This window comes from Myxocyprinus asiaticus, chromosome 33 (assembly GCF_019703515.2).
Source record: "Myxocyprinus asiaticus isolate MX2 ecotype Aquarium Trade chromosome 33, UBuf_Myxa_2, whole genome shotgun sequence".
NCBI lineage: Eukaryota > Metazoa > Chordata > Actinopteri > Cypriniformes > Catostomidae > Myxocyprinus > Myxocyprinus asiaticus.
In genome coordinates, this window is record NC_059376.1 from 38,852,133 (window position 1) to 38,879,201 (window position 27,069).

A 27,069-nucleotide genomic window follows, 5' to 3' on the forward strand; every position below is an offset into this window, starting at 1 on the left:
CAGAAATATTCAGAGCAGAGATGTTAAACCTGCCCTTTGACGTGCAGAAGTTTGGGGCTTTGCTCCAGAGCAAGCGCTGCATGCCGTATGGATTAGCATTGGCGCAGGCAGCTGGACGCTAATCCGTGTCAGCACTGAGGCAGCTGCCACTCGCCCTGACTTACACCCCCTTCACAAAAAAATCCTGCTGACCCTGATCTGTCGTCAAGAAACCGCACCGCCCTGCTGTCTTACATGACCCGGTTAATGGGCTGATATCTTGTGGTTTTCACTTGCTGTATATTACTACTTATCGCATTTTAGCTGCGGATTTAACCCTCATTAAAACTGCTACAATCACGCTGCCACTCCTTCCGTCCGCTAGCGGAACGCATTTTAAAGCCATGCTGGGGTAGGTCGGTACGACTATGGCTGAGACTGGTTATACATAAGCAGCTATTGAAGAGCAAGCAACTGCCAAAAAACAGTGAATGCCACATTCTCATTGGCTAATGCTTGAATTATGCTGTTATGCGGGGGCTCTACAGAGGTATTCCCTTATTTTTGGTAGTGGAGGTGGGCGAAATTTAACACCGGCCTGAACAAAAAAACTGGTAAAATATGTACATGGGCATCAAAGAACCTTTGAGAACAAGATGATGAATTTCAAGGGGTTCTAATCCTCTTTGAGAAAAGATTGTAAACCGGGTGCATTGACTTACCTGCGGGAGTTTCAAGCAACTGGAGGACACTTCGTACTCTATGTAAGCCTTCTCCTTGCCATTGCTATCTTTGCCCTCCTGGGTGTAACACAGCAGCTGGGCACCATGCAGAGCTTTATCCAGCTCTTCCACCTTGTACACACAAAGAGCCGACCTGTCTGCGTGTGTAGGGGTCGACGCTTGCCCCATGGCCATGGCCACAAACAGCACAGGTTGTTCACGATGCATGCCAAGCACGGCTGCCTGTGCCAGATTGTATCTTCCACCACAGGAGAGCGACACTTCCACATAAGAGTAGAAATTGTGGTCGCCTGCACAAAGTCTTGAAACATACGTACGGTACTCTCGTTTACCCCACACGTCGCGCCGAGAGAAAACGAAGTAGACGTAATTGTTGTGGCGAAGAGCTTTCACAAAGTGGTTGTTGTATTCCGAGTAGCTACCGACAACCAGCTTACCAAATTCTTCGTGGGAGAATGCTGGCGCAGAGTGTTGGCCAATTGGGGCTAAACGCCGCATAGTGATTGGCGGAATACCACCGGGTCCTTTACTGGTGTAACCTCGCCCGACAAGCATAAGCAAAACTCCTTTCTGCTCCACCACCACACCCACTGTGGACACACGAGGGTCGTTTGCAGCCACATACTGAGTGTCCACAGGGTTGTCAGTCTTGTACAGGACCTGTGAGACATTCTCCAGACTTCGCTTCTCGCAGATGCCCTGCAGGACCGTCCCACACACAATCAGGCTAAGTGGATGTCCTCCTTCCACTTCTAGCAACAGAAGTTTGTTGGTGTTGTCTGTGGTTTCAGCGTGGGTGCAATCGGTGGGGTCAATAGGGGGAAGACAGTCCGGGCTGTCCAGTTTGGGCCCGGTTTTGCCCCAGGAGAGCAGCTGCAGGTCTGGCGAGAGGTGATAGAGCACATTAACTGCCCCCACATAGACGTGACCCGACCGGTTGTCGAGCAGGAGGTGATTGAGGCGGGAGCCATTAAGGGAGGTGAACGTGGGGGAGCTCTGAGGATGACCGTGGGCCAGAGGCAATACCAGAGGCCACCACAAGATGGCAAGGAGCAGCAACAGGGGAGCAGCAGCTGGCATGGCACCCCCTCACCTGCTGAAGAGATAGAGAAAGATCAAGAAAAGACAGTGAGAGGGCAGTTGAAAAGATGCATGAAAAAAATGGAATTCCGAATGGCGGATTAGCATAAGAATACAAACAACGGGGATAAAAATTAGTCAGAACAGAGAGTCAGATAGGTTGCACAGAAAAGTGCAGGCAACATGCATTATATCATGAAAAGAATTATGAAGAGCAAGGGAAAGGTGAAGATATGGATAAAGGGGGAAAAACAGTAAGGTTTAGGGTGAAAAATGCAAACAACAGAGGAAAGTTAGAAAACGAATTAAGTCAGAAAGATAGCAGACAAATGCAACATGCATCAAACCCAAAAAGAGAGTCATTGAAAGAGAGGAAGACAGTGAGAAAGCAAAGTGAGATAAAGTGTTAAATCAGAAATCAGAGAGGGGACATGATTCAGATGGGTGCATGGAAGGAAATAGAGAAAAAAAGATATTTAAAAAGAGAGGGAAAGAAAAGAGAGAAGACAAATGGTAAGTTATCACATACAGCTGCCCCCCTCCCCCCAGTAAGGATTTACAAATGTAAGCTTTTCTGATGACCCAGAATTTTTAAACTTTACATCTATATCAGTTGAGTGACACATTCAAAGCCATAGTGTGAATATATAACCTAATATTTGTAAATAGCAGGATTTTTTAAAAATACAGCCATGTCATAATTATTCAACCCCTATTGCATGTAGCTGTTTCTTAAATATGTAAGGCTACACAAGTAATTGTTTTAAAGGAAAATTAAGCCATTACTCTCCAATGGCACTTAAGTTTTAAAATGTATGTTTAGTATTGTAAGCAAAAATGTATTTATATGCAAAAAAATGCAATTAAATATAAGCTGTCACAAAAGCTAATAGAGGAGATTATTTCACTACACACAAAGGCCATGGTTAAAAGTATATTTCCACTTCAATTTACAATAGACAAAGTTGGCAGCACCATTCCTACATTTTTTAAATATGGTACAACAGCAACTTTCTTGGGGTGTGGAAGAAAGCAAAACTTCACTAAGGGAAATGTTGACTTGAATATTCAAGAAGGAATTTGGAAAGACCTGTGGAGTCCTGGAAGAATGTTTTATGGATGCATGATGCCAAACTGAAAATGAGTTTTAGAACCATGGGTCAGCTACGTCTGGAGTAAGAAAGGCAAGGTGAGGACAAGAACGACACAATCCCACAGTCAAGCATGGAGGTGGGTCAGTCCTGTTCTGGGGGTGTTTTGCGGCTGCAGGAAACAGCTATCCTGACTATGTGACTGACACCATGGATTCTTTCAGGTATCAGGCCATTTTGGCATGAAAAATGTGATGCCTTCAGTGTGTAAATTGAAGCTCGGTGATCACTGGACTTTCCAGCAAGACATTAACACCAAGAATACATCCAAGTTGTCCAAAATCTGGTTCAGGGATGGGTCGTGGAATGTCCTTATATGGCCCTTTCAGTCCATCATTAAAATCCCATTGCAAACCTTTGTTGGGATTTCATGGAAGCAGTGGCAGCACAGAAACCAAAAAATTTCAATGAGCTGGAAGCTTTTACTCATGAGAAATGTGTAAAGATTCTAACAGAGGTGTCTGAAGCCTGAGAACACTTACCTGAAACATTTATTTGTTGTTATTAAGGATAAAGGATGCTCCACAAATGACTGACTTTGAGGGTTGAATATTTTTGACGACATTTGTGGAGAGAATTAATTATTTTTTATTTTAAAATTTGGGTAAACTGAACTCTTTGTTCTCAAAATCACTCAAATGTGTATTAAAAACTTAGACTGTTTACTGAGGTTTTAGTTTATGTGTTTTAATTCACATCACCAGAATGTTTTGCTGGTCAGGGGGGTTGAATAATTTTGATTGCAACTGTAAACACCACAGGAGAATACCTACTGGCGCACATCACAGTGCAACACAGACTACAGGCTTCAAACATTCTTTTGTTCTTCAAAGTCCTGCCACCTTCACACAGGCAGCAGAGGATGCTTGACTGAGACTGCCAGCTTTGGTCCAGCACAACAAAAAGACCAACAACAACAACAACAAAAAAAGCACAAGAATACTAGAGTCTACTTCATAAAAGAGTATTTGCCAGCGTATGAGCAGCAAACACAAGAACAGCGGCTGATAAAACATACCAAAATGTGCCAGACGCAGACACCTGTTATTATTAAAATCCCTTGAGGGTGTTTGTGTTGGTCTCAGAGTGTCTGACTCTTTTTACCAACCTTTCCTCACTCAGATGACATGAGCGATTTAAGCATTCCTTGGAACTATCAAGGTTAGATGGCAAAGAGTAAGAGGTGGTGGCAAAGCAGGGCAAAGCAGAGAGAAAAGGAGAGTTTGCGCAAAAATATGAGAAAACGCTGATAGATAAAAAGTAATAGAGATGTGAAGAAGTTGTGCTAAATTATGCATGATGCCTGTAGCTGTAGCCTTTCTGATTTTACTGATGAACCCGAGAAAAAAAAAGTGTTGACTGCTGATTCACACACACCGCTTTAATCAACCAGTCGAAAGCCATGAGCAGCAGCTGTTACATTCAGTTATAAACCTTTGAATGAAAGGAAGAGAAAATAAACAAAAGATACACTGTGTCTTAAGCCACAACAATAAAAACTAGATTTTTACATTTCCTGAAGAAAATGTGAGTGATGTTAGCCTGTGCAAAACTTGGCACCACGATTCTTAGGGGTTGCCAGGGAACTGCTATGTAATTGGTAAGTGTTCAAAGTCGTTTCAGTGCAATGCTATGTGGTTGTTAGCATGTTTGCCATGGTTGCCAGTGCGTTGCCCGTGCTAAGTTGTTCTGAGCAGTTGTAAGCATGCTGCTATGCAGTTGCAAAGGTATTGTGGGTGGTGGCCAGGTATTATGAATGGTTTTTGGCACATTTGGTTGCGAGGGTGTTGTTATGCAATTGCTAAGGTGTTCTGAATGGTTTTTAGCACAATTCTGTGTGTTTAATAGAGTGATCTGGGTGGCTGCTAGGGCACTGTGGGTTACTAGGGTGCTGTGGGTGGTTGCTAAGGTGTGGTTATGCAATTGCTAAGATGTTCTAAGTGTTTTGTTTTTTGTTCAATGTTATGTGGTTGCAACTGTGTTTAGAGTGGTGTCCAGGGCATTGCCATGCAGTTGCTAAGGTGTTCTAAAGGGGGTCGTAAGTACGTTGCTATGCAGTTATTAAGGTGCTCTGGGTGGTTGCTAGGACGTTGCTAAAGTGTTGTGGGTGGTGGCCCGGGCATTGTGCAATTGCTAAGCTGTTCTGAATGTTTTTAGCACAATGCTGTGTTTACTAGAGTGATCTGGGTAGTTGCTAGACATGCTAAGCGGTTGCTAGGGTGCTGTGGACGGTTGCAAGGGTTTTGAGTGGTTTTAGCACAATGCTATGAGGTTGCTAGGGTGTTCTGTGCGGTTGCTAAGGCATTGCTAGGTGGTTGTTAACTGGACCTAGATACCCTAGATAAGGGTTGGTAAGTCTATAGGATTTTGTCACCCCTTTTTTATCATCTGACCGCATAGAAAAGTAATAACACATCTCAACAAGTCACATGCTTTGAGGTAATATTCATGTCCAATTTGAAACAAGTTACGTGCCAAAGTTTTAATACTTAAGATTAGTAGTTTGTTCAAATTCCAATATGAGTAATAGTAATATTGCGTGATAAATGTGGTGATAAAAATTGATAAAAGCAAGCACCACTAACAAGTCAAGTCTAGATAGCGGCTTAACTAAATCAGTACACTAAACTTGATTTCATTTTTGAAGGAGAAACAGTATCAGAGGACAGCAAGGATGTAGCAAGAAAGTTACAAAGGGAAAAATGAGAGAGTCATCTTTAATTAATATCACAGCAGTGAAGAAGTCTTCAGGGCCTGGTATATGAGAGATGAAGAGAGAGAGCAAAGGAGAGGACAGGTACCAAAAAAAATCCAGAGAAGCAAGAGTCTATCAGTATGCATAACATTTTACCTTGTCTCACCTTCAAAGGGATGGTGAGCAAGAAAAGGACAGTCTGACATGCTGGCAAGATTATCCACTTCTTTTCAATTAAGCTTCAGATTGGAGAGTTCACTCGGCACCTTGTTTATGAGGGCTGAAAGCAGAACATTGCCTTGTGCTGCTACTTTTGTATCACTAGCGTACAGACTTGTGTTATCTGTGTTTAATGAACACGATCAAAAGGAATAGGACCAGACAGACGTCAGTTGGTCTTTCATCTTTATCCTCAATCACAAACTGCTTTGTCAAGGACTGGCACAACAGGAAATGTTAAATGATGCTGACTTGCATTTAGAGTGAAATGATACATGGAATTTAATGATACATACATTGGACATTCCGCAGTCAGCAAAAAATGGATTCTAGAGTACTTTTCATATCATGAAAAATGTAACAGTTTTCCTTGATCTTTTAAGAAAAAATACGTATATACATAAGAGTTTGATGTAGGCTGCTTGAACATACTCTAACTTTCAGAACTCAAAACTCCCTCCACAGTCCACAAAGTCTGTATTTAAACTAAGCTGCCAAAATGAAAGTTTAAGGATCTGAGGCCACATCCACACTAATCCATTTTAGTTTTCTAACATCATCATTTTCCAAAGTAACCTGTTATGGAGAACATAACTGATTTTCTATACTCTAATTTTCAGTGGAGGAAAACAACATCCTATTGTGGATGAGAGATGTAAACATCATTGTAAGCTAAATTAATGCGTTTTCAAACACATGCAGACATGGCCTGAGAGAGGGTGGAAAATGGTCTTGTAAGGGGGCGTTCACACCGAACATGTTCTTGCATTAAAAAAAGCTAGACGCAGCACAACATGAGCCCGCCACATCCACACAAATAGGTTTTTGCTTGAAAACACATTACTGTGGATGTGGCCTGAGAGGGGGTTGAAAAAAAATTTAAGGAGCCATTCACACCTAACCCGTTTTTGCGTTAAAAGCTAGCACAATTAATAGAACAGAAAACAGGTGTCTCAAAATGCGTTTTTGAAAGATACACGTCTGAAAAGCTATGCACTCCTGTGTGACAAGCTGAAAAAACTGTGAAACGCAGCGCAACAGTCAAAGATGTCCATCTAATGCATTGTTTTAAATAGAAAAATGTTACAAAATCAGTTGGGTTTGAACGGCCCATTAAAACTAAAATTACGAGATATTGATTAACATTTTAAGTGGGGAAAAAAGGATTTGACCTCTTTAAAAGGTAATACTATTATCTGACATATACATACTTAAATGCCAGAAGTGTCATCTTAAATGACTGGAGACTGCATCCCTAGAAAGTTTTATTTAAAAGGTGAAGTGTGTAAGTTCTGCCTCACCAAACATAATTAATAAAATATTGACTGCTTTGAAACAGGTTGCTCGAACATTCCCCCTCATCTTCCATTGGCTGACCAAATAGCAAAGTCTCGCCCCAAACTCGCACCACTGGATGAGCTAATGTTGCTACAGTATGTCGGGCTAGTTGGGAAGCTTAAACAAACAGAACAATGTTTTGTTCGTGCAACAGAGCCACAGTGTTTATACTTTTCTGGGAAATCAACCTACGAATGCCTGACTTAAGAGTTGTCTCTGCATATTAAGCTGGGATAGAAAGTATTTCAACATGGAAAAAAAGGACACTTCACCAAGCCACATCCTCACCAAAAATGTAACTAAAAATGGCAAACAGAAATGATATGGAAAGGGTCCGACTGAAAACCACCCTGTGTGCTGCTGCCGTTCCAACACAGATACTCCTAACAGCAGTAGACAGTGTGAGAACGACACCGAACAAAAGTGCGTTAAAATCGGGTGAGCGGGAGGTCTCTTGCAGTGTCAAAACAAGCAGTATCACAGCTTGAATTTAGGAGGAGTGTTTGCAGCATCAGCATTCATCTCCGTTTTTTTACTTAAATGTTAATATCGGGGCACCATGGGAGAGAGAGAGAACACACTCCCTATTGAATAAGACAGAGGAGAAGCTATTGCCTTTGTGATGAGGAATGTGGAAAAAAAGCAGCAGAATATATATTGGAGACGAGCTCTTCCTTACACGCACACAAAGAACTGGGATCTGACAATGGCCGGAAATAAATGGAGGCTGGTTTTGCTGAATACTTTTGTAAGACCAGACCAATAGCAATTATAATAAGAGTATAATCGCTAGTAATATCATGTTTTGGAATATGCAAAAACAACTTAAAATGGAGGTCGCAGCGTTTATCACTCCCAAAAGGTGCGATAAATCCAGGGAAAACCATTTCAATTGCAGGTTGACCCCTTGACTCTGCCTGGAAGCACTCGTGCCGCCCCTGTCTTCTCTGTGTGTGTTCACAGTCTCTTCCTTTCAATCTCCGTAACTTACTCTTGAAGACAGCAGCATATTATAAAATGCACATATTGGCAAGGGTTGCTAAGCTCACTCAACACTCATTACCCATAGAAACCGACATGCTGGCAATGATAGTGTGTATGCGTGTCTAATTCTTGACTACATAGCGTAACTGAGCTTTAAACACTACAGCAGACACAAAGCAGTCATACACATGTTTCCAGACAGATACACACATATCCACAATTCAAACAAAAATTTGAAGGACATCACACAAAGCATGTAGCCGGTGCAGTCAGACATAAAGCAAAAAGAGAGTCTGCGTGTATTAAAAAAAAACGAAGAGCTTCTGAGGCCATGAATTCTCCATGGGGGTGAGCCAGTAGACAGACGTGCGAACCCCACCCATGCCGTGTGTTTGCACTGTCAGAGGATGGAATTGCTTCTGCAGTCTTTCTCTATGCGTTTGACAAAAAGGCCTCTCCTAATTTTAAGTACAGCATCTGAATTGGCAGAAACATTATAGTATGGGTACAACTTTTAAATGTGGTCTAATCAGGGTCGTTGCCACCATATACTATGATGGGACATGTTCCCACCCAATTTTCAGAACAGTGGTTGATCATTGTGGGTTTTTCAAAAACCAATTCTCAAAATTTTACAGAATAGGTGAATATTTGGTGTAAACATCCTAACATCTAACTGAGCTTTATCATAAAAACCAGCATGTTTCCTTCATTGCTGCAAATGCTTGATTAAAAAGCAAGTCTTAACAGGAAATTATTTTTGCAATTTCTTTTACTTTTTCACAAGTTCAAGGTGTGAACTAAGTAGTGGTCAACCACAGTATGGATTTGTTTCAATGTCCGATGTAATACTAATAAAGAGAGAGCAGGCTGGTTGACAGCCGGTTTGATGGCAATAAAAATGGGATATAGGCTTATACAAGTTAATTATAGCAAATTAGATGTAAAAATATGTGATTTAACTAAACCAACACCTTTTACAGAATATTTACTTGTAATTCACTAAAAATATTAGAAAACAGGAAAATGTGCTTTATCCATAGACTAGGCTGTCAGAAGATTTTGAAACTGAAACAGTTATCGTCCGATAATCTCACAATGGCCAGTTATTGACTGTTTTATAGACCTGGTCGATTTATTGATCTGCTATAATGCAGAATATTTACTCGAAATTCACAAAAAATATTCTAAACAGAAACATTTGCATTATCCATAGACTAGGATTTCAGCAGATTTTGGATCTGATCCTCAAACATCAGCCAATGGTGATAATCTCAAAATGGCAAAATGTCGGGGGGGCTGGGTAGCTCAGCGAGTATTGACGCTGACTACCACCCCTGGAGTCGCGAGTTCGAATCCAGGGTGTGCTGAGTAACTCCAGTCAGGTCTCCTAAGCAACCAAATTGGCCCGGTTGCTAGGGAGGGTAGTCACATGGGGTAACCTCCTCATGGTCGCGATTAGTGGTTCTCGCCTTCAGTGGGGCGCGTGGTAAGTTGTGCGTGGATCGCGGAGAGTAGCATGAGCCTCCACATGCTAGGAGTCTCCGCTGTGTCATGCACAACGAGCCACGTGATAAGATGCGTGGAATGACAACTGAGACTTGTCATCCGCCACCCCGATTGAGGTGAGTAACCACACCACCACGAGGACCTACTAAGTAGTAGGAATTGGGCATTCCAAAATTGGGAGAAAAAGGGGGATAAAAAGAAATAAAGTAAATAAATTTCAAAATGTCGATTGATTTATCAGCTTGATCTTTCAAAACATCTAAGTTAAGATGTTTGCACCACATTTTATGTCTGATCACATGCCACACAAAGAGGGCGCAGATAAGGTGGGACATCACAGCGGGTAGGGTGCAGAGAGATCGTGCCATGCTGCCAACTGTAAGGAATTTCTGCGGAAATAAACCTGGAATTCTGATGCAAGACAAAGACATGTCTCATGACATGTATCACTGTCTATCATCTTTCCACTACGTACCAGACAAAACATCTCTCTTAACCAGAATGTCTGAACTGACAGTCCTATATGGTCTGCAATCTTTCAACGTGCATTAATTAACGTTGATTTTTTTGCTAAATTCTGCATGTAGCGGCACACTGTAAATTAATGACAGTTAATTATTCCATTCTGGCAAAATGGCTTGACATTTGTGCTTAATTGCAATCACTTTTCCTTAAGTTCAAGGCGTGGACCTCTAAGGTAAGATGGCTTTCATTACATTTACGTCTGTTGCACAAAGAGTGCACAGTTAGGGTGGGCTGCCACAGCAGATGGGGGCAGGTGAGATTGTGTCATGCTACGGCAAGTGTCAGTGTGAAGAATTTCAGTGGAAATGAACCTGCAAATGTGGTGCAAGACAAAGACAAAGTGCCTTGCAACACGTTTCACCATCTCTCAGAAACGGGCACATTGAGGAGATGCCAGCCATTATTACAGCGCTCGCGTTGGTGCTTTGAACGCACGCTGAAAGTGAGAGTGACTGGGATTTACAAGTCTCTTTGATGCCAGGCATGAAAGTGTCAGCACACCCAGCGTAAGTGTGTGTGTGTATGTGAAACAGACAGACAGACAGACAGAGAGAGAAAGAGAGAGAGAGAGAGTGAGCGAGCGAGCGAGCGAGAGCGTGCCTAGGGTGTGCAGTGGTTCTCATTTCCATACTCTACGCCCAAGCGAGGGGGCTGATACTTTGGGAAATATGGAAACAGAGAAGAGTGGGTAGAGAGTGAAGGTGGGGGAAGTTTAAAAAAAAAAAAGAAAGAAAAAAGAAAAACAAAACAAAGAGCGTCTAGATGTTTGAAGAACGGAAACTGCAAATGAAATGGAGTGTGATAAAATACAGCGATTAGCAATCTAACCTCTTGCATATTTCATCAGAGACAGTTGTTGGGTACTCAGATTTCTAATATTTTCTACAAGACACTCGCTCAGTTTCGCATTTACTCAATCTTCATTTTTGTTGAACTCCCTCCCTACACATCAACTCAACTATCTTTATCTCGCTGTTCCAATCTGTCCTCTGCTTCCTCCAAAGCCGCTCCTCATCTCTTCTTTATAGTCTCCAACTGAGCTCATGAATATTTTGCGCATATTTCACAGACCCTAGATATTTGATATCATTGGAGCGCTACGGTAAGGAGAGTTTGCCAGCGAGCAGAGGTTAGCAGGGTGCTGTGGCATGCTGTTTGGATCCTGAAGGAATTTCTGGTGAAAAACACACACATGGTCGGAGGAAGTGAGTCAGGCAACCAATCATTTCCGCCCCCCTATAATTATCACCTCTCCGAACAAACAAATATGATGACATCTTATTTTGATGGTAATGAGCCATAATGGCCACAATGGGAGATATAATTATGATTGAGAACGGTTTAATCGCAAGAAAACTCTGAAAATCTGCAAGAAAACGACACTGGCTAGTGCTCTGAAAACAAGCTAGAGTTATCATAATAAACCTACAAAAAAAAAAAAAAAGCTGCCATTTCAATTTCACGGTGATTTAATTCCGCAGTTTTGGCAGGTTAGAAAGGTGCACATCTATATTCATAAGCTGGATGAGTGCGAGAAGTGCATCTACTCTCTGTGAATTTTAAAAACAGTTCTGGAAGCATCAAACCATTTGATGATGATTATTAGGTTTTTATCCTCGGCTCTCATTTTCGCACTTCCAGACTCGCAAACGGCCCCTGCTTTCATCACCACCTTGACAAGCAGCTGCGTGCATAAAAATGCAACATTAATTACTTGATGGGGCAGATAAACACGCTCGCTCCGGTAAAAATAACTGGAAGGGAGCTGTCACTGAACTCACTGACTACTTTTTACATTACACACCTTATTTAATAGCTGTTTTAGAGGCCAGAAACGACAGCTGTATGTTTTGTCTGCCCGGCTGGGGAGCGTCATGACTTTGAATGAAGGTTCCCCGATGTGTTTACAAGCCAAACACTTTACGAGATAAGCGCTGCCTTTGAAAATGGCAAAAACATGCAATTTCAAATTAAGGACAACAGGGAGGCACAAAAAAAACCAAACTTGTTTGTGGGTACCGGCCGGGTGCACAAAACAATAAAGAATGTCAACACAAGCAGCAAATTACGCCCCCCATATGCTGAGCACAAGGTGAAAACCCACCACTCCTGCGGGACTAGAAGGGAGGAGGCATTTAGAGGGGAGACAATGGAGTCATAACAAGGGGGAGTGGGAAAGGAGTGAGTGTGTGTGAAAAAGAGAGAGAGTGAAAGAGACACGTTCAGATTTCATTTCTCCGGGTCTGAAACTTAGTAGAGCCTGGCAAAGAGACAGAATCCCAATTCAGACTCCTACAGTGGCACGCCACACCTCCCCGGAGGAATGGTACAATAACCGCAAGCTGCTGATACAGTAGCTGGAAAACCACTGAGTAAATGTGTGATTAAACATCAAGTTATCTTCCAATTAAGCCTGAATACATTAGATCCACAACACAACAGGTTAGCGTGGCATTTGTAGGTCTTTGACTAGTCACCTTGGACTAATTGGAGTCTTGGGAATACATTTTGAATATGCCAACACAGCTGTCTGATAATACTGTTTCAATTGCATTGATGCGTGCGTGTGTGTGTGTGTGTGTGTGTGTGTTGTAAACAAAAACACTTTGAAATAAACTGATGTGTCTCAGTTTTAGATGTTTTTAGACCACATTTCATTGACAGGCACTTAAAAAAAAAAAAAAAAAAAATGAAAACCTAGTTTTTTTTCTAAAGTGGGGAGAGTGAAGCTTGTTAAAGCTCATTCTTGAAATAGAATAATAAATACAAAAATATCAATGAATATTCTCAGATGTCTCTGACTGCAGTGAACCTTCTGAAAGGTTATTAAATATAAAGTGAGAACAGAACATGCTGAACAACAAACAGCTGCAACACAAAGATGCATTATGTTGAGCGCACAGACAGCACCTAAATACTAAATGTCATGAGGGTTAAATGATGTAAACAATACAATATTCCTTTTCCCCACACCTTAATCGTGTAATTAACCTGAGATATTTAATGTGACTATAACTCAATTTAATGCAATCCAAAGCATTTTCCTTCAAAAGAACTCCCTTCTTTAACTTACACATTTCTTCTCTTTAAATAGCAAACACTGAATATGTTTTGAATGACAAGTTTAAGATAAAAAAGCATCTACAGAGTAACAAATTTAGCGCACGCGATCCCAAAACACAAAAAAGTCTCAAAAGTTGTCCAGCGCATATTTCATACTCACTTCAATCAGCGGCACTGCGTTTCATCCCCTTAGAAGTCAAAGCGATATATATATAACACTTGTTATTTTTAAAACAAAAGCGATTGAAAGTGAACCCGGTAAATCCCATTATGCGTGTGCACATTGTTGCGAAGCGGCTCACAGACTCGGGCGAGCAGCGAACAGTGGCTCTGAAGGGAGTGGGCGGGTCTTCCCGAACACGTCATGAAACAGTTTTCAATGGGGCGCTTATGGAGTAGGCGGAGTTGTCCTTATTACAGGTGAATACGCTAAAAAGATTTCTTTCCTTTAAAGGTTCTGTCAACAATATTTATTTTATTTCTCTCTCTCCCTCTATTTTTTAATAGAACACATAACCCCCATTATCTGAATTAGTTGTTCTCTCACATCTTTGTGATCGCCCTGGGCTTTATAAACAGCAAAAAAGATTCTGGGAGCGGCCCGTTCATGTTAGCCAATCAGAAACGCGCTCTCCTTGTCAATCATTTTCTGCGCTCGGGTGTGCTAACATTGGGTTGGCTGATGTGTGTTTGAAGGGCGGGGCTTTGCTGACAGGGAGCGTGGATAAAGTTAGAAAATGTGATAAAGTTAGCAAAACGACTAAAATCACTTTATCAAAACAACATAACCTTTGATCAAAATGGAACTGTCAAAGTAAATATAGAAACAAGCTTTTTTTGTATTATAGTGACCAATTTAAACGTATAAAATACGCAAATTAGACAATCTCATGCTATTAAATATACAAACATTTGCATATTATTTAAAAAAGACCCCACGTAAAATGTCACAACTTTAATTTTGGTTTAAATGTGATCAACAGTGATTAGTAATTGTAAGACTTTTTTGTCAAAAGGCGTATTTAGCAAAATGATAAACAAAACACTTAACAGTATAGGCTTTTTGTCCATTTAAAATAAAATGGCAGGTATAAAAGCTTAAAAAAAAAAAAAAAAAAACCTCAGATCTTTACCATCAATATCATAAAAAAAAAAGTCTCAAATTAGGCTAAGTCTGTACCAATTATAAAACTACATTTACAAAAAAGAGTGATGCTAACCAACAGGTGTAGCATGCAAAGGTGATGTAAAATTGTGTAAAACATTCCACTGGCTACTTTGGATTAGTTTAAAACTTTAACAGTTGCAAAATATAGTGTAAAGTCAAAATTGTTAAATCCAACCCAAATCTTTAGTTTTGCCTGTGGTACCTACCCTTAATATTTAATGTTCACTCTCTCAGAAGCGAATTTAAACAGTCTGCATTTAAAGCCGCATCTTGGGTGTATTTGGGGTGTTCGGGTGGGGGGAGGCTCGGACACGCCTCGCTGCACCGCAGCTGGAGGGAGCAGATGGGGTTTGACACCCGCATGTTTCTGTTGCACCGGGGGTTTTGACACGGATACTGTCGAGTTCACAATACCAATTGAAACAAATGTGGATCTCTTGAATGCACCTCTTTTAGTAGATTCTTTGCCATCCGCTGGGCTTCATTTGTCAAATGTCACCCAGCTGTGACATTTCCCACGGTGTCACCTTACAAGTGTATTTAAAAGGGATGTATTTTAAATACACCAGAGGGAGAATCATTACAGCAACATATGCACACCTTTCTGCAAACATATGCACACCTTTCTGCAAACATACACACACCTCCCCCCCCCAAAATGCAGCTTCTTCTTGACAGAGCAAAGAAAATACAATGGCTCATTGTATTTAGTTAGTGCCAGAGAAGAAAGTCATAGAAAGTGAGAGAGTCAGTGAAGGGGAGCGAGAGATGAGAGAGAAGGACTCCCTAGTGGGCTTACTGATGAGTAGGCATGCAGGAGACTGGGGGGTGGGGGGGGGTGGGTGGGGTAGGGGGTTGTCTCAGCTGGGGCTGTTTGCTCAGCAGTGAAAACCTGTCATCAAGGAGCTCATAAAATATTAATCCAGCGCACAAAGTGATGGAGGCACCAGACAGGGGCGAAGATGGACAGAGTGACCAGAGAAAAAAGAGAGAGAGTGATGCAGAGTGATAGCGAGCGTAATGAATGGACGGGGAGGGAGGAGTGAGGCGGAGGGTGAAAGGGTGACATGCAGTAATTGGGGGGAAATCTGCGCAACGGTGGGTGGAAACCATTATTGGCAGGTGGAAAAAAAAATGGATGCATCCCTGAAATAATGAAGTGAGGGGGAGGAGAGGATGCGAGGAAACACGAATTGGCTCTCATTTAATTACAATCACTTTCGAATAAAACGCTACCGGTTTGTGCATGACAATGGAACGGAATTAAAAATAGCGGCGCAGTATGACAGCGGAGGGCCGTGTTTGGAGGAATGGGCTCGAAGCGTATGTTCGTATAGGAAGTTTTGGCAGCAAACGGAGCAGCCCAAAAGTTGTCTGTTTACACTCTTAGAGCCAAGGACTGAGCCCACAACAGAACAATGCTGATTTGTTAGGAGGACTCTAAACTGCTTTTCTAGTTCAAATACACACTGGCACACAAGGACAACCAGTGAATGGAGTGCACATACTAAGTGAAAAACACATTCTAACACACACACATCCATCCATTCCGGAGCAGACATCAATACATATCCACAGCATTAATATTCCGGAAAACAGAGGGCAAAGCTGTTAGAGATGCCTAAAATCAATAATCAATATTATTCGAATAGCTTGTTATTATGGGAGGTATGTCACACTGGGGACAGTGCAGAAATCTAAAAGAGATGCCAACAGTTACAACAAACACACAAATTTAGAAAACTGATGTTAAAGATGAAGTGTGTTCTTTTTTAATGTTAAAATACTCACACTTATCATATTTTAAATTACAGAGACAACCATAAGCAGTGTTGGGTGTCATCCGATTATAAAAAAAACTAGTTACTGTAATCAAATGAGGTCAAAAGTAGTGTAACATTTTAAATTCTTGTAATCCGATTACAGTAACTGACTTTCAAATAATTTAATTACTTTAAGTGCATTACTAGGGTTACACATTTCAAAAATAATATTATTTATGTAGAATACATTAAACGCATGAATTACAGTATGTTCATGTAAGTCTGACTGCGTTTCTGTGTTTGCCCCATAACAAGTCATTGTAAGGGAGAAACATGTGGGGCTGGGTGTATGACTACCGTGCAACAATGAACAAGGAGGAAACAGAAACATTATTCTGAATATGTTGAGTTGAAAAAGTATTTTAGAAAGTAACTAAAAGGAACAGTTCACCCCTAAATAAAAATGCTCTCATCATTTACTCACCCTCATGCCATACCAGATGTGTATGACTTTCTTTCTTCTGCTGAATGAAGATTTTTAGAAGAATATCTCCACTCTGTAGGTCCATACAATATATTTTTAAGCTCAAACTCACATAAAGGCAGCATAAAAGTATTCCATAAGATCCAGTGGTTAAATCTATATCTTCAGAAGCAATATGATAATTGTGGGTGAGAAACAGATCAATATTTATGTCTTTTACCATCAATCTCCACTTTCACTTTCACATTCTTCTTCTTTTGTTTTTGGCGATTTGCATTCATGCATATCGCCACCTACTGGGCAGGGAGGAGAATATATAGTAAAAAAGGACTTAATAAATATATAATAAATGGCTTCAGAAGACTTGGACAAGAGCACATGAATCATTTGGACTACTTTTGGAAGCTTGGTTCACATGGTCACTGTCCTCCTTTTGTGTTTGACAGAAAAAATAGCAGAATACGAGTTTGGAATGACATGAAGGTAAGGGATGTTCATTTTTGGATGTTCATTTTGGGTAAGCGATTCCTTTAAGAGCATCAGTGTATTAGAAATCTAAAAAAAATACTGAGAAACACAAAACTCTATTTAGAGAAAGAGAACAGAATGAGAACAGTTTTGGCTGGACATGCATCTTCCCTGTAGCTCAAAATAAGATGCATCATCAAGTTTTGAACCTTGTGGTTTGTCTGGTGATGCCTTATGACTCAAAGCAGTTCAACAATCAGACCTCTGAACTTTGCAGAACCTGTGTTTGAATAAAACAACAACACCACCACCCACATTCAAAGCAAAGCATGACAGATATCATCACACAGAATCGGCACCAGGGCTGGGCAATACAAACCCTTAATATTTTTCAGCCTTTTTATGATATTCGATGTAACTTATGTTATTCTGTATATATCTCAGAGGAACCATGATATCAACCAAACTGCCACTGTAGATACAGAATGCATTCTTCAATACAAGAAATAAAATATAGTAAATATCTGGTTAAAAATAACCAAGGCATGTTTTTCACTAAATGAACACAAGGAAGAATATTTATTATTACTGAGTTATATTTTGGTCTGTTCTTACCCAAAATCGATTAGATCTGCTTCAGAAGCCATGGATTAAACTACTGAAGTCTTTGAATTACTTTTATGCCGCCTTTATGTGCTTTATGGAGCTTCAAAGTTTTGGTCCCATTCATTTGCATTGTATGGACCTACAGAGCTGAGATATTCTTCTAAAAATCCTTGTTTGTGTTCTGCAGAAGAAAAAATTCATACACATCTGGCATAGTATGAAGGTGAGTAAATGATGAGAGAATTTTTATTTTTGGGTGAACTATAACTTTAAGTTGGATTATTTTAATATAATGGCCCCCAGCCCCCCCGGTTTTTAAACCACTAGCCTATTTTAAGTGATGCTGCAAACAAATAAGTGTTTTGGATTCATTCTGTTATAGTGAATCTGTTATTCATTCTGTTCATTCTGTTATAGTGAATTATAGTGAATCGAATCAACTCTAACGCTGTTTTTGCTACTGCAGTTTAAAGCAATATTCCGGGTTCAAACAAGTTAAGCTCAATCAACAGCATTTGTGGCATAATGTTGATTACCTCAAAAGTTAATTTAGACTCTTTCCTTCTTTTCTTAAATAAATAAATAAATAAATATTTGGGGTTACAGTTACATCTAACAATGGAAGTGAATAGGGCCAATCCGAACAACACACAGCCAATGTCGATTGAGCTTAACTTGAACCCTGGAATATTCTTTAAATCAGGGTTCTGAAGAAAAAGTGGAAAAGAGAGGAGTGATTGAAAAACATTAACAGAATGCAATTATACCCCTCTGTGCCACTGCATGCCATGCAGTGCCCAAAGAGTCTCTCATAATCGAGGGCATCCAAAATTCACTCGACATTTTTCCCCGGTCTCTCTCCATTTGACTTTTCCATCATCCCATCTCTCCGACAGAACAGTCCAGTCACGGAAAGCTGCTTAAATGCGCAAACCACATGCCTATTGCAATATCAAAGCGGGACTTGATAAAGATGACAGTGTGTATGTTAACGGAAGCGCCGTGACCTCCCCTTGTGTTGGACAGCTCTTGTCACGGTGTGAATGGCTCTACTGTGGCTGCACATGACCGATGACCTCTTTCTGCAGCACAGTTTCCTTTATACATGACGAGCCAAATATCTCGCTCTCATACCGCTCTGAGTGGAATAATAAGTCGTCGCTGGATTTCTGAGGACATTTCGATTCAGTTTGCGCTTCTCATCCAGAAGCCCCTCAGGCTCCAGCAGATGAGAAATAAGTTTCTCTACACCTCACATGCGATATTAAAGTGTCCTCTCGTTGGAACGCTTCGTCACAGCAGTTGGGATTTGTTAATTGACTATGAATTGAAAATATTAATAATTGATGTGTTGTTGCAAATTTGAACAGTGGGTGGAAAAACATCAGTAAATGGGACTAAAAAGGAACACATTTGGCAACTGTACAAACCCAGAAACACAATAGAAGCAACATTAATCCAGAAGAACACATGGCAATACTAAATAGCTAGATTTGAACATTTTACTAAGATGTGAGTGGTGCTTGTCCATGCAAAAGTGAGTAGTTTGTAGTGTATTGCTATGCAGTTACTAGGCTATTCTGATTGCCTGCTTGTGTGATCTGGGTGGTTACCTCCTAGCCCCAGTCTAAAGAGCTCACCAAATCTCTTAGGATAAAAAAAAAAAAAAAAAAATCTTTATTTTAACAATCCCGATATTGATTCTTAAAATCACATGATCTATCTCCTACAGAATTGCGGTAATGCGCAAATACTTAAAATTCAGTCTTGGTGATATATTAATATAAACAGTCGTTTATGTCTAAAGTGAATGTGAACAGCAGTATAAAAAGTGTATTTATATCAAAATATCAGACTTGTGTAAATTGAGCCAAAAGACCTGCTGCTTTCTAGTGTGTCATTAAATTTTTATCAAACAACAACAAAAACGAGAAAACTACTCTGCTCTTGGCTGGGATAACTTTAGTAGCTTTAAAAAGTATAAATGTATTATAATTATATAGTAAAGAGTAATAATTTAATGACCATGCACTACGTCTTTTCTAATTTTCATGAGAATGCTAATTCTAAGCGCATTTTTCGTGCCAGCACAGAACACAAGTGGGTATGGGTGGAAGTGTTTGCGCTATCTGTGGGTGTATGTGCGCAAACTGTGGGTATATTGAATGAAGTGGTGCAAAGTGCAATTTGCTATTTTCTTGAGAAATAGGTCATTGCATGAAGCTGTTTTGAGAACCACATCTAATCTCGGCGCAAAGTCTTATATCTGTTCCTGCATTGCAGTTTTGGGATTCCACCAGCAGATTTTATCAAAGAGCTATCAACCACTTTTAATACTGGCCATGATTTGTGTGTGAGTAAATCAATATGATTACTACTACTACTAATACTACTAGGGCTGGGCAATACGATGATATATATCATGGCGAGGATATAAAGTGTCAATCGACAGAGATTTTGCTATATATCGTGTATATCGCAATATGCAAATATCCATGTGCGCAGCGTGACCGTATCTTGAGCGGGGAATGAATTTGCCAGTTATCTGCACACACTGGTTTAATGCCAGATTCACTAAAGGAATTATGCAGATCAGGCAACGCCGCAAACGCACCAACAAACTTGTGGCTTATTCTTTGCTATTCTGATTTTGTGGGCTGGTTCAAAGTGCTCTACAGAGGAGGATGCAGAAGTCCACCATGATCTGACTGACACATGCTGCCGGGACAGCGTCACTGTGATCCAGACACCTGGATCATGTCTTTAACATGCCTAGGTGCGCTTGACAACAACGCACATCTGTACGTCTCCATCATTTGATAAATTTTTGCTTATGTGATCAAAAGAAAAGTTAAGAAAATGAAGGGGAGCTTGTTATTAAAACAGGTGCGACATCTGGTTCACAAAAGCTGACACAGATTAGAAAAATGTAATCTGTAAACTGTCGCATGACGATAATCACTTGGTAATACAAACAATCTGTTTTAATACTTTAAAATGAAGCACGCTAAAGAATATTATGAAAGCCAAAAGATGCGCTCCGCATTAATTCCATCTTTAAAAAAAAAAAAAATGTATTTTTTGCAGGAAGTGTTTAGAATTTAAGAATTAATTTTCTGTAAGACGTGTTATTTTCGTTGTGTATTTTTTTTACTAAAATTATGTAATATTTTGTTACTTTGCTTTGAAAAGATCTTCAGTTTCTTGAGGAAAGTTTATAATAATACTGGTCAAAAACAGACTGAAATGTGGCATAATGTGAAATTGAGTATTATGGTAAGGTTGATTTAAAACTGAGTGTTTATTTTATTTTTAACTGTCAAGTTCTAAATAAAGAGAAAATGATATAAGAGGAAGTAGTTTTCATTTAAAGAGTATTTATTTCACTGACAAAATAGGCATTACAATATGGTTATTTATTATGTTAACCGATTTATATTGGTTTTCCAGAAAAAATTACTAATTCGCGATATATATCGTTCTCGTGATATAAAATTACTAAGAATTAAATAATTCTCTATAAGATTTTGGTCATATTGCCCACCCCTAACTACTACTACTACTACTAGTTTATTTTGTATTGCACCCTTTCAAAGCTCAAGGACACTGGACAGAAATTAAACAAAACATTAAATAGAGAAACATAACAAGTACACATTACAAAACAATGAACAATGGGAGAGAAGCAAAGCATATTTTAAGCAGGTGATACATGGGCATGCAGGACGAGAGCCAACAGTCCCAGAAAGGTCGAAAGAGAACATACAAAACATACATCGCAGCGCAGGCAACAAACGGAGCAGGGAATGCATTGCATTCATCCCATTTACACTACCAAATTCTTATGAAATGGCCGTCTTCACTTATATCAACGTTGCTTGACATGAAATGAAATATATAATAGGATGCAAAGGGTGCAATAACCGGAGTAGAACCTCAGAATTAAATTGTACTTAACCCAGCCCGTTAGCTCTTTGAGCACAACCCACTTGCTCTTAGACTTAGCGCATGCTTGCACGAAAATATAAAAACTTCACGGCCATGCCCACTGACTTTGTGCATATGACATACCACATAGCGCTGTGCTTAACATATACCTCTCTTAAAATAGGGCCCTATGACTTAAATATACCCAAATGGAATCAAATCGAGAGCTTGTGAATTGAAATTGAATCAAATCGGGAACTCTGCATCGATACCCAGCCCTAATGTCTCTATGATATTCTTTTCCCTAGATACTATATGGATCCCTCTTTCTAGGCTTTTTTTTTTTTTTTTTTTAACCCATTTTATAATCCGCCAGGCAAAAATAATAAGTTTGATTGCTTAGGAAAGCAATAGCACATCTCTCCTTAACAAGCCACATGGTTTAAGGTATCATTGAGGTCCGTTGCACAAATAAATTAAACGCCATAGTTTAATAGGGTGGATTAGGGTAATCTGGGACATTGGGTATGTGGGACCTAAGATTTGATGTGTACTGTAGATTTCTTCCTGCATCACAAGAATGTTAACATTTTCTAAATTCTAGCTGGGATGTCGTGATAAAAGTCTCATTTATTGTTCTGAATGGTTGGTAAAATGATCACAGCATGTTGGAGAGGTCGAAAGTGCACTAAATGTCCCAGAGAATACCTACTTCACTCTACTTAGGGTTAGTGGTTTGTTCAATCCCCTAACCCCAAGTATGAGCAATTGTAGTAGTGATATGCCTTAGCACAATTTTCCATGTGGGTTATTTGTGATTCTCTTTACACAAAACAACTTTTCAGATGTAACCCTGGAGGACAGTCCCAGACACACTATGGGGAGACATTTGAAAAAGGATCCTAAAACCTTGTATTGCTCACTAGGACCCTCGGTACAGTAGCCAAATGCCAGAGGCAAGATACACAGTGAAAGAATTGCAAAAAGAGGGAGAGAGGGGGGTCTCATGGCTGCCAGATCTCCTCAACCCTATCAATGTAGCAAAACAGGTTTGACAGTGAAGGCAAACAACACTGCAGCAGAACAAAAGAACATATTTGATCCCTGAAAAACTCTCAATTACACCCCCCCCCCCCAAAAAAAAGAATCTTCTATTATTACCACAACCTACAATACGCCACAAGACCCTGGCAGTGTCACCATAAATCAAAAGAGATTCAATTACAGAGAGCACATCGCGACGCAATCGTATCAGAACTGCAAAATGGGAGCAAAAGACAATTTTTTGGCTAAGAAAGAATAAGCAATCACTCATCTCAACATGAGGTGATCAAAATACAGGAAAAGAGGCATTCATTTACACACAGCTACTTCTAGAAGACATGTTGCCCCATTTACATGCAATAACGGCATGTTTTGCTTCCACAGTACTTTGAGCTCAATCTGCAAAGGATCTGTGTGCAAACAAGATACGTAGTATCCCATAGAATATTAAAATAAAGTACCTCTGCTGTTTTTTAAAGAATATTCTGGGTTAAAGGAATATTACGACAAATGAAAATTCTGTCATCATTTATACACCCATATATTGTTCCAAACCCATACGTCTTTCTTCCATGAAACAAAAGATGTTTTTAAAAATGTTTTTGCTGTTCTTTCCAAAGCAATGAAAGCATACCATGACCTAGGTCTGTCAACGGTCTCTTAAACACCATAAAAGTATGGTAAAAGAAGTCTATGCAAATCGTGCGCTATATTCCAAGGCTTCTGAAGCCGCATGATAGCTTTGAAGCAGAACATTCATACTGTGTGCGCAAATTAAAACTTGCAAGTCAAGAGGCATCATGCCAGGTTGGACGGCGTTAGTGGCATTGGTTCTTGCGTGTCTCGTAACCATTCGCGATGTGCCAGTTTGAGTATGCTGAAGTGCAGATGAGATATGTCACCTATTCATAATAAGTGTATTTTTTACATTATTTGTAGTTCAGACCTTTGTTTTGTTGGAAAAGAAAAATTAGCTTCATACCATGTGACCAACATTTGCTTTTCAACCATTGAAAAAATGTTACAATTTATGATGTAATGGAGTCACATTGAGAGCCCTACATCTCTGTGATTTAACTATATAGGGCCATAAATATGAGGATACCAAAAGAGAAGTTAGTTCTGAACCAGAATCTAAAAGAACTTCAAGATATCTTAAATACTTCTAAGAGTTATAGGCACTCAACTTCGGAAAAACAATACAAAAAAAGTGTTTCCCACCCCAAGTTTATTGTATTATTTTAGTGTCACATGTGTTACCCTGATGGTGTTTTGTGTTTGTGTGAAAGACACTGTGCACTCTCTCTACATGTGTATTAATTATTGCTCCAATAATCCAAAGGGCCAATCTTGATGAACTTTAATCACCATGTGGCCTTTTGTTATTACTACAGTGATTAACAATACATTTTAAAGTGAAAAGCATACTTTAATAGTTCCAGAAGGTTAGTATATCAAGTTTATATCATTTAATAATATAAATGTTATTGAACCGAAAAATCGACAGGCATTAAAATTACACCCCGTAATGCCTGAAACATGGTCATCGTATTTTTTATTGTAAATTTCTGGCAAGCACAGCTGCCGGTGTTTTACCCTAAATTTAACAAAAAATTGTGCTAAGCTTCCAAGTACAGTTTTTGCAAACTGAGTGATGAGACACAGATGCTGTCCATAGCACTGAAGTTGTAATTAACCCAGAATATTCCTGTAATACTTCAGTGACACACATATCTGGGATTCTTGTGCTTTAGAAAAATCAATAACACAAAGGATGCAATAGTTCCGACTGGTTTAACGGCTTGGCGAGCCGTATGTATGTGCGTGAAACAGATGCTGCCCTGCTCAGACAGCTGTGGAGTAAAGGCACCAATTACAGTGGCAGCGCTGCCTCTCTCACACAATATTACACACTCTATAATCTACCCTGCAAACCTCACTCCCACACAGTGTCAAAGGGGAGCGAGAGAACGAGAAATAGAGAGAAAAACAGACATGGAGAGTGAGACATAAGGGTTAGAGACATGCCGAGAGCAAATGAGAGAAAGATGGATGGATTGAAGAGGGCTGAAGGACAGGAGAGTGAGGATAAAAGAGTGAAAACACAGAGAAACATATGGGCTGTGTTCAAAATCTGAAAAATGTTGCCCTTACAGGCAGTATACTGAGGTAGAAAGGAAGTCTCCGTCACCATTCACTTTTAGTTCTGTACAATGAAAATTAATTATTTCCAACTCTATGTTCTGAGGAAGTAAGAAAGTAATACGGATTTGGAACAACATGAGAGTGAGTAAATGATGACAGAATTTTCATTTTTGAGAGAACTATCCCTTTAAGTCTTTGACTGACTGGGAAGCGAGGCAGCAAGGCAACTACCTACAGTTTCAGACACAGCCATGAAAACAGACAAACAGAAAGTGGAGCACAGCAAACAGGAAGTAGAGGAAGTCAGCACAGAGAAAGGAAATGTAGAAAATAGCTGACAACTCTGGAGAGTGAGAGAGAGAGACAGAGGCAGAGAGTAAGGAAGAGGGTGTTTGCGAAGATAGTAGCATGTGGAGAAGCAGATTTTGGCTTCTCTGTCTTATCACTGTCATTAAAGTGCTACATGAGATGATGTTCAGGATGTGTTCACAGAGGCCTGGAAAGAGAGAGCGGGCTCCATATCCTCCCAAAACCAGCCTGGGAAGAATGTCTGCTGTAAACAGAGTCCATCACTGATCCAAACACGCTAACACAAACTAGCTCCAATGAGCACTCGCTCACCAACGAGCCACAAGCACGCCTTCTTATTATTAACTAGAAGAGTAAATCAACAGAGAAAGACTAGACCACTCCAGGGAGAAGAGAGAGAGAGAGAGAGAGAGCTCTGTCGTGGGTGCTAATTTTACATTCTAAATGCCTCTGTCTACACACTAACTGTTTTAGCTCTGTTCAAAGTCCTAGTGGGCTGCCTACTTAGACAGTATTTTATGCATTTCATGCATAATTATGCTTCTAAGGCCAGAAACATACTTTACACAAATACGCATACAAAAACGCAAGAACTTGGCCAAATGCTTTGTCCAGTTGAACATGCAAAACTTGTGTTCTTTTGTTACTGTTGCTGTAATAAACCTTTGTACTCAAGGGGGCGATAAAGTTACCTTTCAGTCTTTGCCATTAAACTGGATTTGTTATTATTAGGGTAAGTAGCTATAAAGACTTCAACTTACTTGCTCAACAATATTCTCTTCAAACTGTTGCTAGCCATGACAGTAGTTAACTTAAGAGACAACGCACCTTAGAAGTGAACCAGCTCATACTAATCTCACTATAGTGCCCCTCGTTGCAACGTTTAGACTGCAACACGTAGTACGTGCATTTTGTTATGAACTGCGGCCTGACATGTTTTGGAATGCAACAATGCACAAAATCGAGCATGCGTAGACAGCAGCATCTGTGTTCACGTACTTGTGTAAAGTATAGCTGTGTCCCAAATGATGCACTTTACACTATGCATTTACAATATACACTATGCACTCAGCTATGAAGTGTATACATTTTCAAAGTGTATCTTCTGAAAGGAACACGTAAACATTTTTTTACAACATGGAAGCTTTCGGTGTTTAACAGCTGGTGGAAGTGATGTTTCAAACGCAAGGGATGTGTTGCTGCTAGCTTTAGCACGTTAGCCATCCTAAGTTCAACACTTGTATGTCAAATAACGTCCAGTCTCACAGCGTGGCGTGATGGTAAAGCATTCAACTTTCATTTGTAAGGTGCTGTCTTCACTGAAGTTTAGCTAGTTGCCACATTCTCCATTATTTACAATTGTTTTGTTAGACCAGCATCACGGCATGCCGCAAGCACTCAGTGTATGAAGTGTCCAACATTGCACACTCATTTTTGCCGGTTGAAGAAGTGCATCATCCGGGTACTTATGTCAGTGTAAACATACTACTTACACTACTTAACCTACAAAATGGCGTAGAGTAGTGCAGAAGTGTGCGGTTTGGGATGCACCTTATGTTTCCACCTTAAGGCAGCACTGAATATATCCTTCGGGGAAAAGGCAATAAAAAACATGCTATCGTTTCCATAACTTAGGAAATATGATTATTTACTGAACACATAATGTCAAACATACAGTCAAATCATTGTGCCGATCGGAAAGTTCACGAGTACAATACAAAACATATTATTTCACTCACATATCAAATTAATTTCAAGTAAAGAAATTACACTCACATATCAAATTAATTTCAAGTAAAGGCTCGGAGAAAAAAGCTTTGAGTTTATAAGCTATAAAGAGATATCTTTTGTTGTGTTTCGCTTGTAACT

The 27,069-nt window shown here is 39.9% G+C and overlaps 1 protein-coding gene across 6 annotated transcripts in view; it reads right to left on the bottom strand.

The window, feature by feature from the left end:
- The window catches only part of LOC127424424 (plexin-B1-like), a 92,814-nt gene that overhangs the window by 43,725 nt on the left and 22,020 nt on the right, over nucleotides 1–27,069 (bottom strand). For 2 of the 6 annotated variants that reach the window (XM_051669632.1, XM_051669629.1), the window contains exon 2: nucleotides 702–1,815. In XM_051669632.1, coding sequence (XP_051525592.1) covers nucleotides 702–1,802 — 1,101 coding nt within the window. In that variant the 5' untranslated portion in view covers nucleotides 1,803–1,815. Of the gene's footprint in view, nucleotides 1–701; nucleotides 1,819–13,446; nucleotides 13,583–27,069 lie in introns of those variants that run through there. The other 4 variants (XM_051669631.1, XM_051669626.1, XM_051669627.1 and 1 more) reach the window with 3 other exon arrangements.